Genomic DNA, 12,871 nt, shown 5'->3' on the forward strand with positions numbered 1-12,871 from the left:
TGGATGACGTAACCGTTACAGCCCTCATAGACACTGGTGCGCAAAGTTCAGTCATGAGCGCTGCTCTATGTATTAAACTGCGAAAAGTGACCACGCCCCCTATCAAGTGTGCAGTAATGCTTGCCGATGGGAGCACATCTACCATTCTCGGCATGTGCACCTCTCGCGTGTGTATTGCTGGCCGCCAGACTGTCGTATTGTTCACCGTGCTTGAGCAGTGTCCACATGACGTGATTCTTGGTCTAGATTTTCTTTCTGCGCACACCGCCCTTATCGACTACTCGACGGGTCTTCTTCAGTTGGAGCTGCCTTTTGACGCTGCTGTTGCCTGTGATGCTCAAAGTCGCCTTTGTGCAACCGAGTTTCCGCATCGTCCGCCGCAAGCTGTGACTTACGTGAAGCTCGTGTGTGATTTGCCTGTACGCGATGGTGAATATGTCGCTTCACCTATTATCGACGTTGTGCTAAAGCATTCCATTGCTGTCCCGCACACCGTGGTGAGAGTACGTCACAACCAGACCCATCTGTCTCTTTTGAACTTTGGTTTCTCCGCGCACGTGCTGCCTGCTGTTATTAAACTAGGCGTCATGTCGTCGTTGCAAGAGTGTGATATTTCTGAACTGTCAGCTGAGCAACCTACTCCGCACGTCAACTTGCTCACTGTGCCCAACCTGTCAAGCATTGACATTATTGAAATGATAGCGCCAGATCTTTCGCCCTCCGAAGCACAAGACCTCCACCGTCTGTTGACATCCTATGCGGACATATTCAATCTTGACAACCGCCCTTTAGGCCAGACATCAGTTGTGACCCATCACATCAACACCGGTGATGCCAATCCAATACATCGCCGCCCTTACCGTGTCTCCACTGTGGAACGCTCTGTCATCCAAAAAGAGGTCGAGAAAATGCTTGCCGAAGGCATCGTTGAACACTCATCTAGTCCGTGGGCATCGCCAGTCATGCTTTTCAAGAAGAAGGACAACACGTGGCGGTTTTGCGTCGACTATAGACATCTCAACAAGGTCACTAAGAAGAGCGTTTACCCTTACCAAAAATAGATGACGCCCTTGACTACCTTCAAGGCGCAAAGTTTTTCTCGTCCATTGACCTTCGATCTGGTTACTGGCAGATCGCTGTTGACCCACAGGACCGAGAAAAAACAGCATTTGTAACTCCCGATGGGTTATACCAATTTAAAGTAATGCCGTCTGGGCTTTGTGATGCACCGGCCACCTTTGAGCGCATGATGGATTCTCTTCTGCGCGGCTTCAAATGGTCCACTTGCTTATGCTATTTAGATGATATAATTTTTTTTTCACCAACGTTCGCGAGCTATCTTGAGTGACTGTCCAGTATTCTCCAAGTATTCCGACACGCTGGTCTCTAGCTGAACTCCCCCAAATGCCGTTTCGGCCGTCGCAAAATAACTGTACTTGGTCACCTCGTTAACGCATCTGGGGTACAGCACGACCCGGACAAAATTCGCGCAGTGACTCAATTTCCCGTACCCTCTTCTGCTAATGATGTCCGGAGCTTCCTTGGTTTGTGCTCATATTTCCACCGAGTCAGCCAGAATTTCGCCGATATTGCACGGCCTCTCACCGAGCTTCTTAAAAAGGACGTCCCATTTACTTGGAACTCGCATCAAAGTGCTGCATTTTCGGCGCTCATTGCAGCCCTTACGACTACGCCATTATTAGCCCACTTCAATCAGACTGCCCCAACAGAAGTTTGTACCGACGCGAGTGGCCACGGAATCGGTGTTCTTTTAGCTCAGCGTCAACATGAACGTGACTGCGTCATCGCCTACGCCAGCCACCTTTTATCCCCTGCCGAGAAGAACTATTCCACCACCGAAAGAGAGTGTCTTGCTCTTGTTTGGGCTGTCGCTAAATTTCGCCCGTACCTGTTCGGCCGCAGTTTTACTGTTGTAACTGACCATCATGCACTCTGCTGGCTGTCCTCGCTCAAGGATCCCATGGAACGTCTCGGTCGTTGGTCTCTACACCCCCAAAAATACACCTTCTCGGTCGTGTGTAAATCTGGTCACCTCCATCAAGACGCCGACTGCCTGTCACGGTATCCAGTGGATCCGCCAGACGCCACAGAGAGAGCTACTGAGGCTTGCGTCTTATCAATAACAGACTTCCTTGATATCGCTTCTGAGCAACGCAACGACCCGGATTTACTTTCCATCATAGAAAGCCTGAGTTCCGCTACTTCACCCACTTCTCTGAACTTGTATTTTTTTCATGAAGGTGTTCTCTACCGCCACAACATGCGCCCTAATGGTCCTGACCACCTTCTCGTCGTGCCTTCCCATCTGCGTGTAGGTGTTCTCCGACAGGTTCACGATAAACCTGCCGCTGGTCACCTGGGATTCACCCGCACCTATGATCGCGTCCGGCGCCATTTTTTCTGGCCACGCCTATATCGCTCTGTGCAAAGGTATGTCGCCAGCTGTGACCTTTGTCAACGTCGAAAACGTCCAACATCGCCTCCAGCTCGCCTTCTTCACCCTATTGAGATCCCTGCTGAACCATTATACCGCGTAGGGCTCGACCTTCCCGGGCTGTTTCCCACTTCGGCATCCCGGAACAAATGGGTTGCCATGGCGACGGATTACGTGATCACACACGCTCTTCCAACTGGCTGCGCTACCGATGTCGCCGACTTTCTACTGCATGCCATCATTTTGCATCATGGTGCTCCTCGACAGCTCGTTACTGACCAAGGCCGATACTTTTTATCTCGCGTCGTCCAGGATATTGTACGTTCCTGTTCCACGAGCCACAAGTTCACAACGGCATACCACCCGCAAACTAATGGACTTACAGAGCGCCTCAATCACACTATCACCGACATGTTGTCATGGTATCTTTCTCCAGACCACCGTGACTGGGACGCAACGTTACCCTACGTCACCTTCGCTTACAACTCCTCCAGACATGACACCGCAGGCTTATTCCCTGTTCTACCTTCTTTATGGACGTGAACCCTCTCTGCCTCTTGATACACTCCTTCCCGCTGGTTCAAGCTACCCTGTCACATACGTCCGCGATGCCATAGAGCGAGCCGATGCAGCTCGACAGATTGCCCGAGAACGACTCATACTTTCTCAAGCCTCTCAGAAAGATCGATACGATTGTCACCACCGTGAAGTTTCGTATGCACCAGGTTCTCTAGTACTCTTGTGGACCCCATGTCGTCACATCGGCCTCTCTGAAAAGCTTTTATTTCGCTATGACGGACCATACAAAGCCCTACGCAAGATCACCAACCTCACCTACGAGATACAGCGAGTCGTCGATGAAGCGCACTCAATGCCACCACCAGCTACTGTTGTGTACGTCGTAAAACTGAAGCCTTATGTGTCACCCAACAATCCCCTTTCGTGACAAGCACCGGGTCGGCGCTTTTTAACGCCGCGGGGTAGTGCCAAAAGGCAGTAATGGGATTTGAGCACAAAGCGGTAGAGTGTCTCTGCCTGGAAGAAAAGACTACGAGGTGGATAGAGACTGGTCTCAGCCCGCCAGTGTACCAGGCATTGTCGTCGCTTGTAAACGTCGTAAATATTTGGCGTCTCTCATAATCATATGGTGGTTTTGGGATGTTAAACTCCACAAATCAGCGTCGTAAATATCTGCAAATATACGTTTCCTTGTAAGATTATATGTAAAGTTGGTTTGAGTTAGGGTATCTCGCTTGAGCTTACTTCTTTTTTGCTCATTCAAACGTCGTAGGAAAAATGAAATGTGCTTAGGGTGTTTTGATATTAATTGTTTAGGCATGAATTGATGCATGATTGTCTGCTTTCAAGAATATTGCAAACTTTGAATTTCGGAGAAGTGAGAATTTCTGGGAAATAAACTTTAATAAACACACAATTTTCGCTAGTAATATGAATTCAATGAACACCCGCCGATTTTCAAAAAAATTTAAACACCAAACACACAGAGCCAGAGGTATAGGCTAGCCTAAAAAACTGTAGGTGACCTGCAGACCACAATCTACAATAAGTTCAAGGACATAAGTATGTAAAGGTTCTATATTGGTATAAAAACAATTTATTGTGGTCTGTAGGTTTATCTCAGGATATTTATTAGACAACAGTTAATTAAAGTGCATATATGCAGCCCAAATATTTTACTCTAAAAGCATTCTGCTTTTAAGCTAAATACACTGAAGGAAGTCTGCAGTGTGCGTTTTTAACGCTGCTTACAGCCTTATCCTGAGTTCTGGTTGACAGTAAATTGGTAAGAGCAGCAGATGTTATAACGAGAGAGCTGAAGAGCATAATTTGAACGTGCGCAACCAAACAGGACAATTTTCGGGTGAGCTTGGCAAGTGCTGGGGCTGTACTCATTTTCAATGCACGCATTTTCTTAAGAAAGGGGAAGATAAAACTGAGCGCGACATTGGGAAACTTTTTATCTTCCATGAAGGAGGGGCTAATTGCGTCAGCTTGCCTTCCATTATAATGTTGCACGCTGATAGTGATTATACAAATTTTGTTATTTATTCGTTGGCTTTACTGGCACATCTCGGTTGTTTATGTCTCTGAAGGTTCTTGTCCTGTTTATGCCCTTTTTTTGAAGCACCCATCTCTTTTCACGTTTTATTTGTAGCTTATAGTGCTCCTTCATTCCGACACACATGCTTCATATGAATTTATTTGAAAGGAAAACAGACTGCCAAGATTCTTTTTATCGCTGCTTGTGAATCATGGGGAAACGAGATTATCAAGTTGGTTTTCGGGTCATTATGGCGCAATCTCTGTGACTCACTCTATGCATTGGCGAATGCAATAAAAATCTGTTGCGAGTCAGCGCCTGTCGCGTCTGCTGTATACGGCGTTCTCTCCGCGTGTTTCATAGTGCTGCACCCAAGTATGGCAATGAACCAACTCACTGAAACCAAAGTTCTACTTGAGTAAGCGGCCACCACTTCCCAAAGAATAATTCTATTGACATTTTGAAAGAGCATCAATCTGATAGAAATTGGCCCAGCAAAACCTTATTGGGCTTGAAAGGCGGGTCCTACAGACTGCAGACAATAAGAATTGATTTAACTAAAAGCCCACAGATGAAGCCAATTTCCAGCACATGTATACAAAATACGAACGTGCGTGTACAGCAGTGCATGAAGAAATAAAAATTATGCTAATGCACGTAACGCCACGTTGCCTTACATTTGCTTATGCAATAGCAACAATACAATGATGGGCCACCAGCAGACTTTTCGGGACGTAAAAAGAAGAGAAAACATAAACAACTAAAACACACATGACAAAAAATATAACATAGTTCTAACGCGTGAAGAGAAAAAAAAAACGGGAATTTTATTTGCTTTAGCACGACAAGAGCTATGCATAGCCTGATGAAGCATGGCTACCTTAAGATTCCGATGCCGCAGAGGCACTTACCCGCAATAGTAAAGAGTTAGATTAATCCAACGATGTTCCTTCAGTTTAATGTTTTTATTTACACAAATAAAAAACACTTGCGCGTAGTTGATTAAAACAAGATTGTATGAAGTAGCTATGCATGGGCTTATCATATCTGGTGGAAAAACGAATCACCCAAACCGGTTGTTAGATCGAAGGCAGCGCGTCGTGTGGAGACCATGTCATGCTAGGTACTACTTATAAACAGCTCCAAGGAACAGAAGTGAAGGTGTTTTTATGCAAATCACCAGCGTACGCAGGTTTGATCAAAGATGGGGGGCGGCAAGTAATGTTTAAAAGGGAAAATTAAAAATAAAAGAGAACCCTACAATTGTCTGTCTGCAGCAAACAGTGACGCCTCCGCAGTAACTCTCAAGGATGGGGATAACGAGACTTGAGGGAGAAGTAAAGACACTGAGAAAGAATAGTTGATGAATTGGAGATGGTCGGCCGCGGACCCCTATCGGCGACTGATCGCCAAAGAGTGGAAATGGTCGCAGACGGGATAACCGTGAGCCATAAATCCACTGAGCCTCTCGTCAACATTCACATATATGTGCCTATATTTCACCGAAGCACCGGGCGGGTCACGTAATTCGCCAAACCGGCTGACCAATAAGAAAACGACCTTATGAAAGAGAAGTTCCCTTTTGTTTCGACCTCAGTTTTGTGAGGCCGATTTAGCGTAGTGCTATGCAGCTGGCGTCACCTGGCGTTTTTATTTGACACAGCACCAAAACTCAAGTAGGCAAATTAGCCATGTTATTTCTTGTTATGGCGAAAATTGTAGCCATATAAAACAGAAGCGGTATTAAATAGCAGTCTTTACCCTTGATGAATAAATAAAAGCACTTTGAAGAAGTAAAACTTCAAGTCTAGCCAGAAAATAGTCATGGAGCCAAAAGAAAATTTTTGTTGCCCAACGGGTCGAAACATGGCGCAATGTAGCCACGAATGGCAACCATGCAGGCTGGCGTTTTAGTCACCCTGTTTTAATCTTTATGATTCAAGAAGAAATGCTTTGGTAAGTTCTAAACACATTCCCCATAAATTGCACTACTACTCTTCCCAGGTTTTGTCGATTTACTCTTAAAAGGAGAAAGTTTGCAGTAACAAGTGGGACCAGATTTATAGTATGAATATCTTGTGTCTACAATCGAAGTCAAATCCTGGCTAGACTAGACGCCCGCAGGCGGTAAATCAAGTCAAATTATCGCCGCTTCTACGCAGCTCTGCAGCCGTGTCCCACAGAAACCGGCCCGATATGAAGTGGCCTTCGAAATAGCTGGGACAAAGATCAGCTGGGATTTCAGGTCAAAATTTTCCTCGCAAGATGCGGCCTGCAGTTAGGCGTGACATTCCGTAGGCGGCCGGGCCCTGATGCGGTGGTGGAAAAAAATTATTTTACTCTTTTGAGAGCGGTTTCTCGCCGAGAATGCGGCAGACGAAACGACTACAGGTAATTACAAAACCATTAGTACCGCACTTGCAAGATTAACATGCAAAGCACAGCCCTGGAGTTGAACTCGGGACCGCATGCTCATGAAGCAGATGTCTTGTATACCTATTGCACCATAGCGCCACCGCGTGAAGGCGGGTCTTCTTGCGGGGTATATATCTACCTTGTGGATTTTTGCAAACCGTCTTCGGAACCGTTAACTGTTTTTGTGCCATGTGCATGCATTTCATCAGCAAATAGTTTGTAGGGCTTCATGAAGTCGAGCCAACCACGGAGAGCGCTTTCGGGTCCGACTTCGGTTCATAGTGCGCTGTTCCGCAAGAACAAATAACGTGTGTTTGTGCGTCGTTTAGTGCTTCTCCGTGAACTGCGGGTGTTACGCTCACCGAAATTCGCGGACGAGGCTGTTTCAGGCTGTCGAAACCTGCGTATGTTTCTCGCACGTGCGTGTGCTGTGAGAAATTTCGCTGATTTGTGTCGGGAGGTACACGCACGTCAGTGACAGCAGCCTATTCTCAGCTGTTTGAAAACAATGCGCTTTCGCACATAAACGTTGCATAGGTATTTTAGCGCGCTTGCTCTAACATTTGCATTTCGTGCGCGCGAACTGCCGCGAGCTGCACGTTGGGGCAGCAGCACCTTTTTAGCAGTTTAACGATTACTTATCTCTGCAATTAGAATTTATGCGCATTATTTCGTTATATAGTGGCTTTTACTCATTTTAAGTCTTTATAACTGATGCTATTTATGGGGAGTGGCGACTCTTACCTTTATTCAGCATCACACTGCTCTTCAAGTGAATGCCGAAACGCGTGCCAAGGTCCAGTATGACGTACACAAATTAGCGACAGACAGGTTGGTCTTCCTCAAAATAAATAATGCCTGTGCACATCTCTTTCGCGAACTTTGGCGTGCAACTGGGGTTAAGAAATGGTGCAGAACAAACCTCAAAATATTTATTTTTACTGCTAGCAGTTGCTCTTTAGAAAATGGCGATTTTTATAGCTGGTAAATTATCTTCACAGCAGTACACTGGTTGTCTTGGTTGCGGTTCACTGTTACAAATCCATGCTGGAATATGAGAACTGTACCTAATATCCAAAAGTGTGAGCAAATGTCGGTGACATATGCTCTAGTGCTGACTTCTATTGATTGATTCATATGTGAGGTTGAACGTCCGAAAACCACCATATGATTACTAGAGACGCTGTAGTGGAGGACTCCGAAAATTCCGACCACCTGGGGCTCTTTAACGTGCACCCTACCTGAGCACACAGTCTTACAACATTTCCGCCTCCATCGGAAATGCAGCCGTTGCAGCCTGGATTCAAACCCGCGACCTGCGGGAGAGCAGCCGAGTAGCCACTAGACCACCGCGGCGGGGCTATCCTGCTGACTTCTGCACCTGACTTCTAACTTCTGTACTCGATGTTCATTATCAAGTTACGCAACCACTAATCAAACATCGACCAAACGATTTTCAACTTTGATTTTTTTTTCTGTCTCACGGCCTTCGGTTCGTTTCTTTTTTGCCATGCTTTCCTAAAATCATCAGTTCAACTTGTTCGCAGAACATAACCATCAACATACATAGGCCAGTGTTTCAGTAAGCTGTCCCGCGTGCACTAGTACTCTTTTATTTAGTGCATGATACAGTGTCATACCTCGACATCTGATGAACGGAAAGTTGTTTGCACTCTTTTATTGAAGTCAAAACTTTAACAATGAGACTGCACAACCCAGTGTACTCCCAAAAGCAGAGAGATGTATGATATTTTGAATATAGCGTGCCACATAGCACTAGAGAATGTTTCCGTCTCAGACCATCTTGTAGAAAAACGACCGTCACAAGACAGTGGGACGAAACGAAGACGCACAAATGCCGCGGCATGCATGCGACGGTGAACGCGACGCCAGCGCCGGGCACCCAGCTGGCGTGACGATGGCAGGGGAAGGGGGGGGGGGCGTTTCTTTTTCTTTTTTTTTCCGCGCTCGCGCTTGTGGCTGAACGGTTCTGCGTAAGTTGATGCCGGCTCCTGGCGCCAGGCTGGTGCAACGGAGAGGGAGGCTCTCCCTTTTTTTCTTTTTTTCCTTCTTGCGCTTGCTTTTACCGGCTGAATTCGTGACTTCCGCGCCGTGTGGATGTCACGGGTATTTTTATTGCTGGGCTCTCTATAGACAGGAATTTAGTCGATACGCAGGAGCACGCCGCCTATGTGCCATTCGTTATCGGGTACCTGACTAACAGTGTAGGATATTTCCCATTAAAGTATTGCAATTTGTATGTGAGCCCCAAGGTTTCACTCCAGTGGCGTATTGATCCCCAATAAGACGCCATGCTGTACACAGGGCCTAATGTGACAGAATGAAGGCTTACCACCGCCTTACTATGTCACAGCTCTACGTCTTCCAGGTACGCCTTCCTCCGTATAGTGTGATAATTTTATGTCTAGGACATACCATTCAAGCATTGTAATTCGTATCTGAGCCGTAGTGTTTCACTCTATTGTTGTAAGTGTGTATTGATCTCATGCGTACCTAAAAAAATATAAGACGTCATCATGTACGTAGTGCCTACTGCAACACATTTAGGCTTATTGCCACCTTACTTCGTCACCGCTCTACGTCATTATGATACGCTATCTTTTTCGTCAATTTTAATGATGGCCATGTCTATAGCTTCAACAGTCACTTTTTCACAAAGTCACTTACTTGTCGTGTACGACTTTATATCGGATTTATCTTTTAAGACCTCTTTTGCGACATCTTAGCGCCTACAAGCGTGTCCTGAGCACCTCTGACTTACGTTTCAGGGCGGGTGTCTCGATTATCCGATGGTTCAGCCGCTGGCCGTCCAACGTTACCGGGCGTCGTCACCACGGCAGACGTTGGCAGGCACCAACGGCAGTCGCAGCGGTTACGACAGCAACTGACGCCCACTGCGCCTTCATTCGGTGTGCAGGGACACCCCCCCGCGGGACTCCACGCCATGCAGTGTTCAGACGAGTCATGCGAAAGCGAGAGTAAGCATATTTGGTCCCCCGGCTGACGGTTGAAATCTGTCTCAAATCCTTGCTGATCTTACGTAAAGATTTGTTGATACCTAAGAAAGGTTTCTGAGTGATAACATTTAATGAACTCATAATCAACTTGATTGATTGATATGTGAGGTTCAACGTCCGAAAACTACTATGTGGTTATGAGAGATGCCGCAGTGGAGGCCTCCGGAAATTTCGACCACATGGGGTTCTTTAACGTGCACCCAAATCTGAGCACACAGGCCCACAGCCCTTTAGACTTTATCGAAAATGCAGCCACCGCATCCGGGATTTAAACCCGTGACCTGCGGGTCAGCAGCCGAGTACCTTAGCCACTAGACCGTACTTCTTCTTCTTCTTAATATTATTATTTTCTGATTATTATTTTTGCATTGTTTGGGAGCTACTTATAATATTGGCATCGTATCGAAGACTGCAATTGCCCTTTATTTTACGAGTGACAGTCGAAACGCTGACTGTGGTCTGTTCCTGCAGAGACTTGCTTTCCTTCCATAAAAATCACCAGCTAACATTTTTCAATGCCCGCAGGTCGTGGGACCAAATTCCGGTGGCGGCAGCTGCATTTTCGATTGAGTCGAAAACGCTGTAGGCCTGTGTGCTCAGATTTGGGTGCACGTTAAAGAACCCCAGGTGATCAAATTTCCGAAGCCCTTCACTACGGCGTCGCTCATAATCATATGGTGGCTTTGGGACCTTAAACCCCGCATGCGAACACTATTCAATGAAAAGGCTATCGATCTCTCGTCAATTAGGTTATCAATCAAACTCTTATTAATTACTGTAAAAAAAACAACACAATCTTGAATTCTAAGATCCTGACGGCAGGATGTAACGCGCTTGAAATTGTGAATGGCGCCTGAACTCAGTCATGGAGAGAAATGCTCCGACCAATTATAAAAGATTGTTCTTGTTCAGTCTTTAACTGTGGCACATACCCACTCACGGCTTAATTCTTTATCGTCGTCAGCCACTGCATCAACTATTGGCGCAAAACTCCTTGCAAGTGTTTAGCGAGTACCACGCTTCCCAGAAGAATGACGAAAACTGGCATAGCGAATGCTGGCCCACTACCCAAATTTATTATTTCCTTTGTAGGTATCAAGCAAGTGTGGTTGCAGTAGTTACCCAATGAGTGTTTGATAAGGCTCAAAAAGGCCGCCCTTCTAGCTTTCGCTGTGCCTGTGCTGTGCCTTCCGCGCAGGCCTGGTGTTTTTTCTTCATGAAGCACCTCATGGAACTGCACTATTTGAACAAATGTCCGTGCTTGCCGCCTCTATTCCCTCTTTACCCGTTTATTCATCCTTGTCTGTTCGTGGGTCTGGCCGTCGCGGGGCCACAACCATCACGAAAATGCGCTGGTATTGTCGTCGGGCGTTTAGTTTCGTGTGGTAGGTGAAAGCTGCTGTGCCTACCCCAGTGGCTACTGAGTTTTCACTTGTGCGCGCACTGGTTGTCATTGCGCAGAGAATAAAAACGGTGTACTGCCGAAGAGCTGCCCCGCTTATGTGCTTGGGAGTGCACAAGAAAGATAGAATCAGTTTTGTGTTTCCAGTTTCTTGTTTATGAAGACCGTCGCCAGAAATTTGCCGCATTTGTAAAACATGATAGAGGAATTGTCTTTGACGCCGTTTTATCGGTTATGTTTTGGAATGACCTCGGAAAAAAATGATTATCTCCATAAGCGGTTCTCAGGGTAATGGACCTGAGCGCATTTTTTGGATCAAGCCTTCTGTGGAGACAGAGCTCCTTCGCCCTAAAGCCCTGTTATTGATGTGGTAAGCATTGTCATATGCAGACAGTTCTTCACGCTTTTCATTGTTTGTGATATAACTGCAGCAGTATTACACGTGTCAAAAATTAAGCGCTTGTTTGTCGCGTTTTTTTTTTGTAAACATTGTGCGCAATTCCAACCAAGAATACAAAAAGAAATGGCAGCATATCCACGGAGTGAATCATGGAGAGCGGAGCGAAGGATTTGCCTGTCCATTCGTTCTTGCTTCCGTACGTTCATGCGCCTGTCTGTGGGACCGTCCATGCGTCCATCCGCCCGTCCGCGCGTGCGTCTGTTCGTGCGTCTGTCCCTGAGTTCGTCAATTCATTTATTTATTTATTCAGAATTGAAATACAAGTGATACAAGTGCATGTGTTATGTACAAATGCAGAAGGAGGTCTCAAAGTCGTGAGGCTGTGAGTGAGACCTCCTATAAAATCATACATGAATATACAACGTAATAGTAAAGAGTGGTAATGAAAGAAAACTGAAGGTATACAAAATGTACAGATAAGCACAAAATAGCGAACGTAAGTTATAAAAAATGTACAGCTAAGCATGCAAAACTAACACGAAAATGCAATAACATTCACTCTGTATAATATCAAGCATTATTACGGTATGGATAGAAAAATTAAGATATACAAATTGTACAGATAAACACGAAATAGCGAACTAAGTTATACAAGGTGTACCGATGAGCACAAAAAACTAACAGAAAAATGCGATAACATTCAGTTCATATAATATCATGCATTAAGAATTTAATAGGTGCAAACGCAAGCCTTTTTTAAACATTTCAAGGGATCTATTTTTGATCTCTAAAGGTAAAGAATTCCACAGGGAAATAGAAGAAAATTTTTTGGTAAACTTGCCAATTATTAGTCCTAGGTTTGGGTAAAAGGAAGTTATTAGCCTTTGCAAAACGAGTCGATGACGACTGAGGAAACTGACTTGAGTGTAGTAAAGGAATCGGAAGTTTTCCATTCACGTATTTGTAAATAAGAATGCCGAGAAAATATTTAGTCAGCTTCTGAACTGATAAAATTCCATGCGAACAGAGTAAGGATGATGCATTGGACATGAAGCCACTGAACGTTATTATTCTCAATGCTTGGTTTTAAAGATGTTGG

General features: G+C 45.5%; 1 protein-coding gene across 1 annotated transcript in view; it reads left to right on the top strand.

Annotated features, from left to right (window-relative positions):
- The window catches only part of LOC119168610 (neprilysin-1), a 638,470-nt gene that overhangs the window by 108,014 nt on the left and 517,585 nt on the right, over positions 1-12,871 (top strand). The window contains exon 5 of the mRNA XM_037420008.2: positions 9,722-9,931. Within this exon, the coding sequence (XP_037275905.2) occupies positions 9,722-9,931 (210 nt within the window). The remainder of the gene's footprint in view (positions 1-9,721; positions 9,932-12,871) is intronic.

Source organism: Rhipicephalus microplus, chromosome 3, assembly GCF_043290135.1.
Source record: "Rhipicephalus microplus isolate Deutch F79 chromosome 3, USDA_Rmic, whole genome shotgun sequence".
NCBI classification, from domain to species: Eukaryota; Metazoa; Arthropoda; class Arachnida; order Ixodida; family Ixodidae; genus Rhipicephalus; species Rhipicephalus microplus.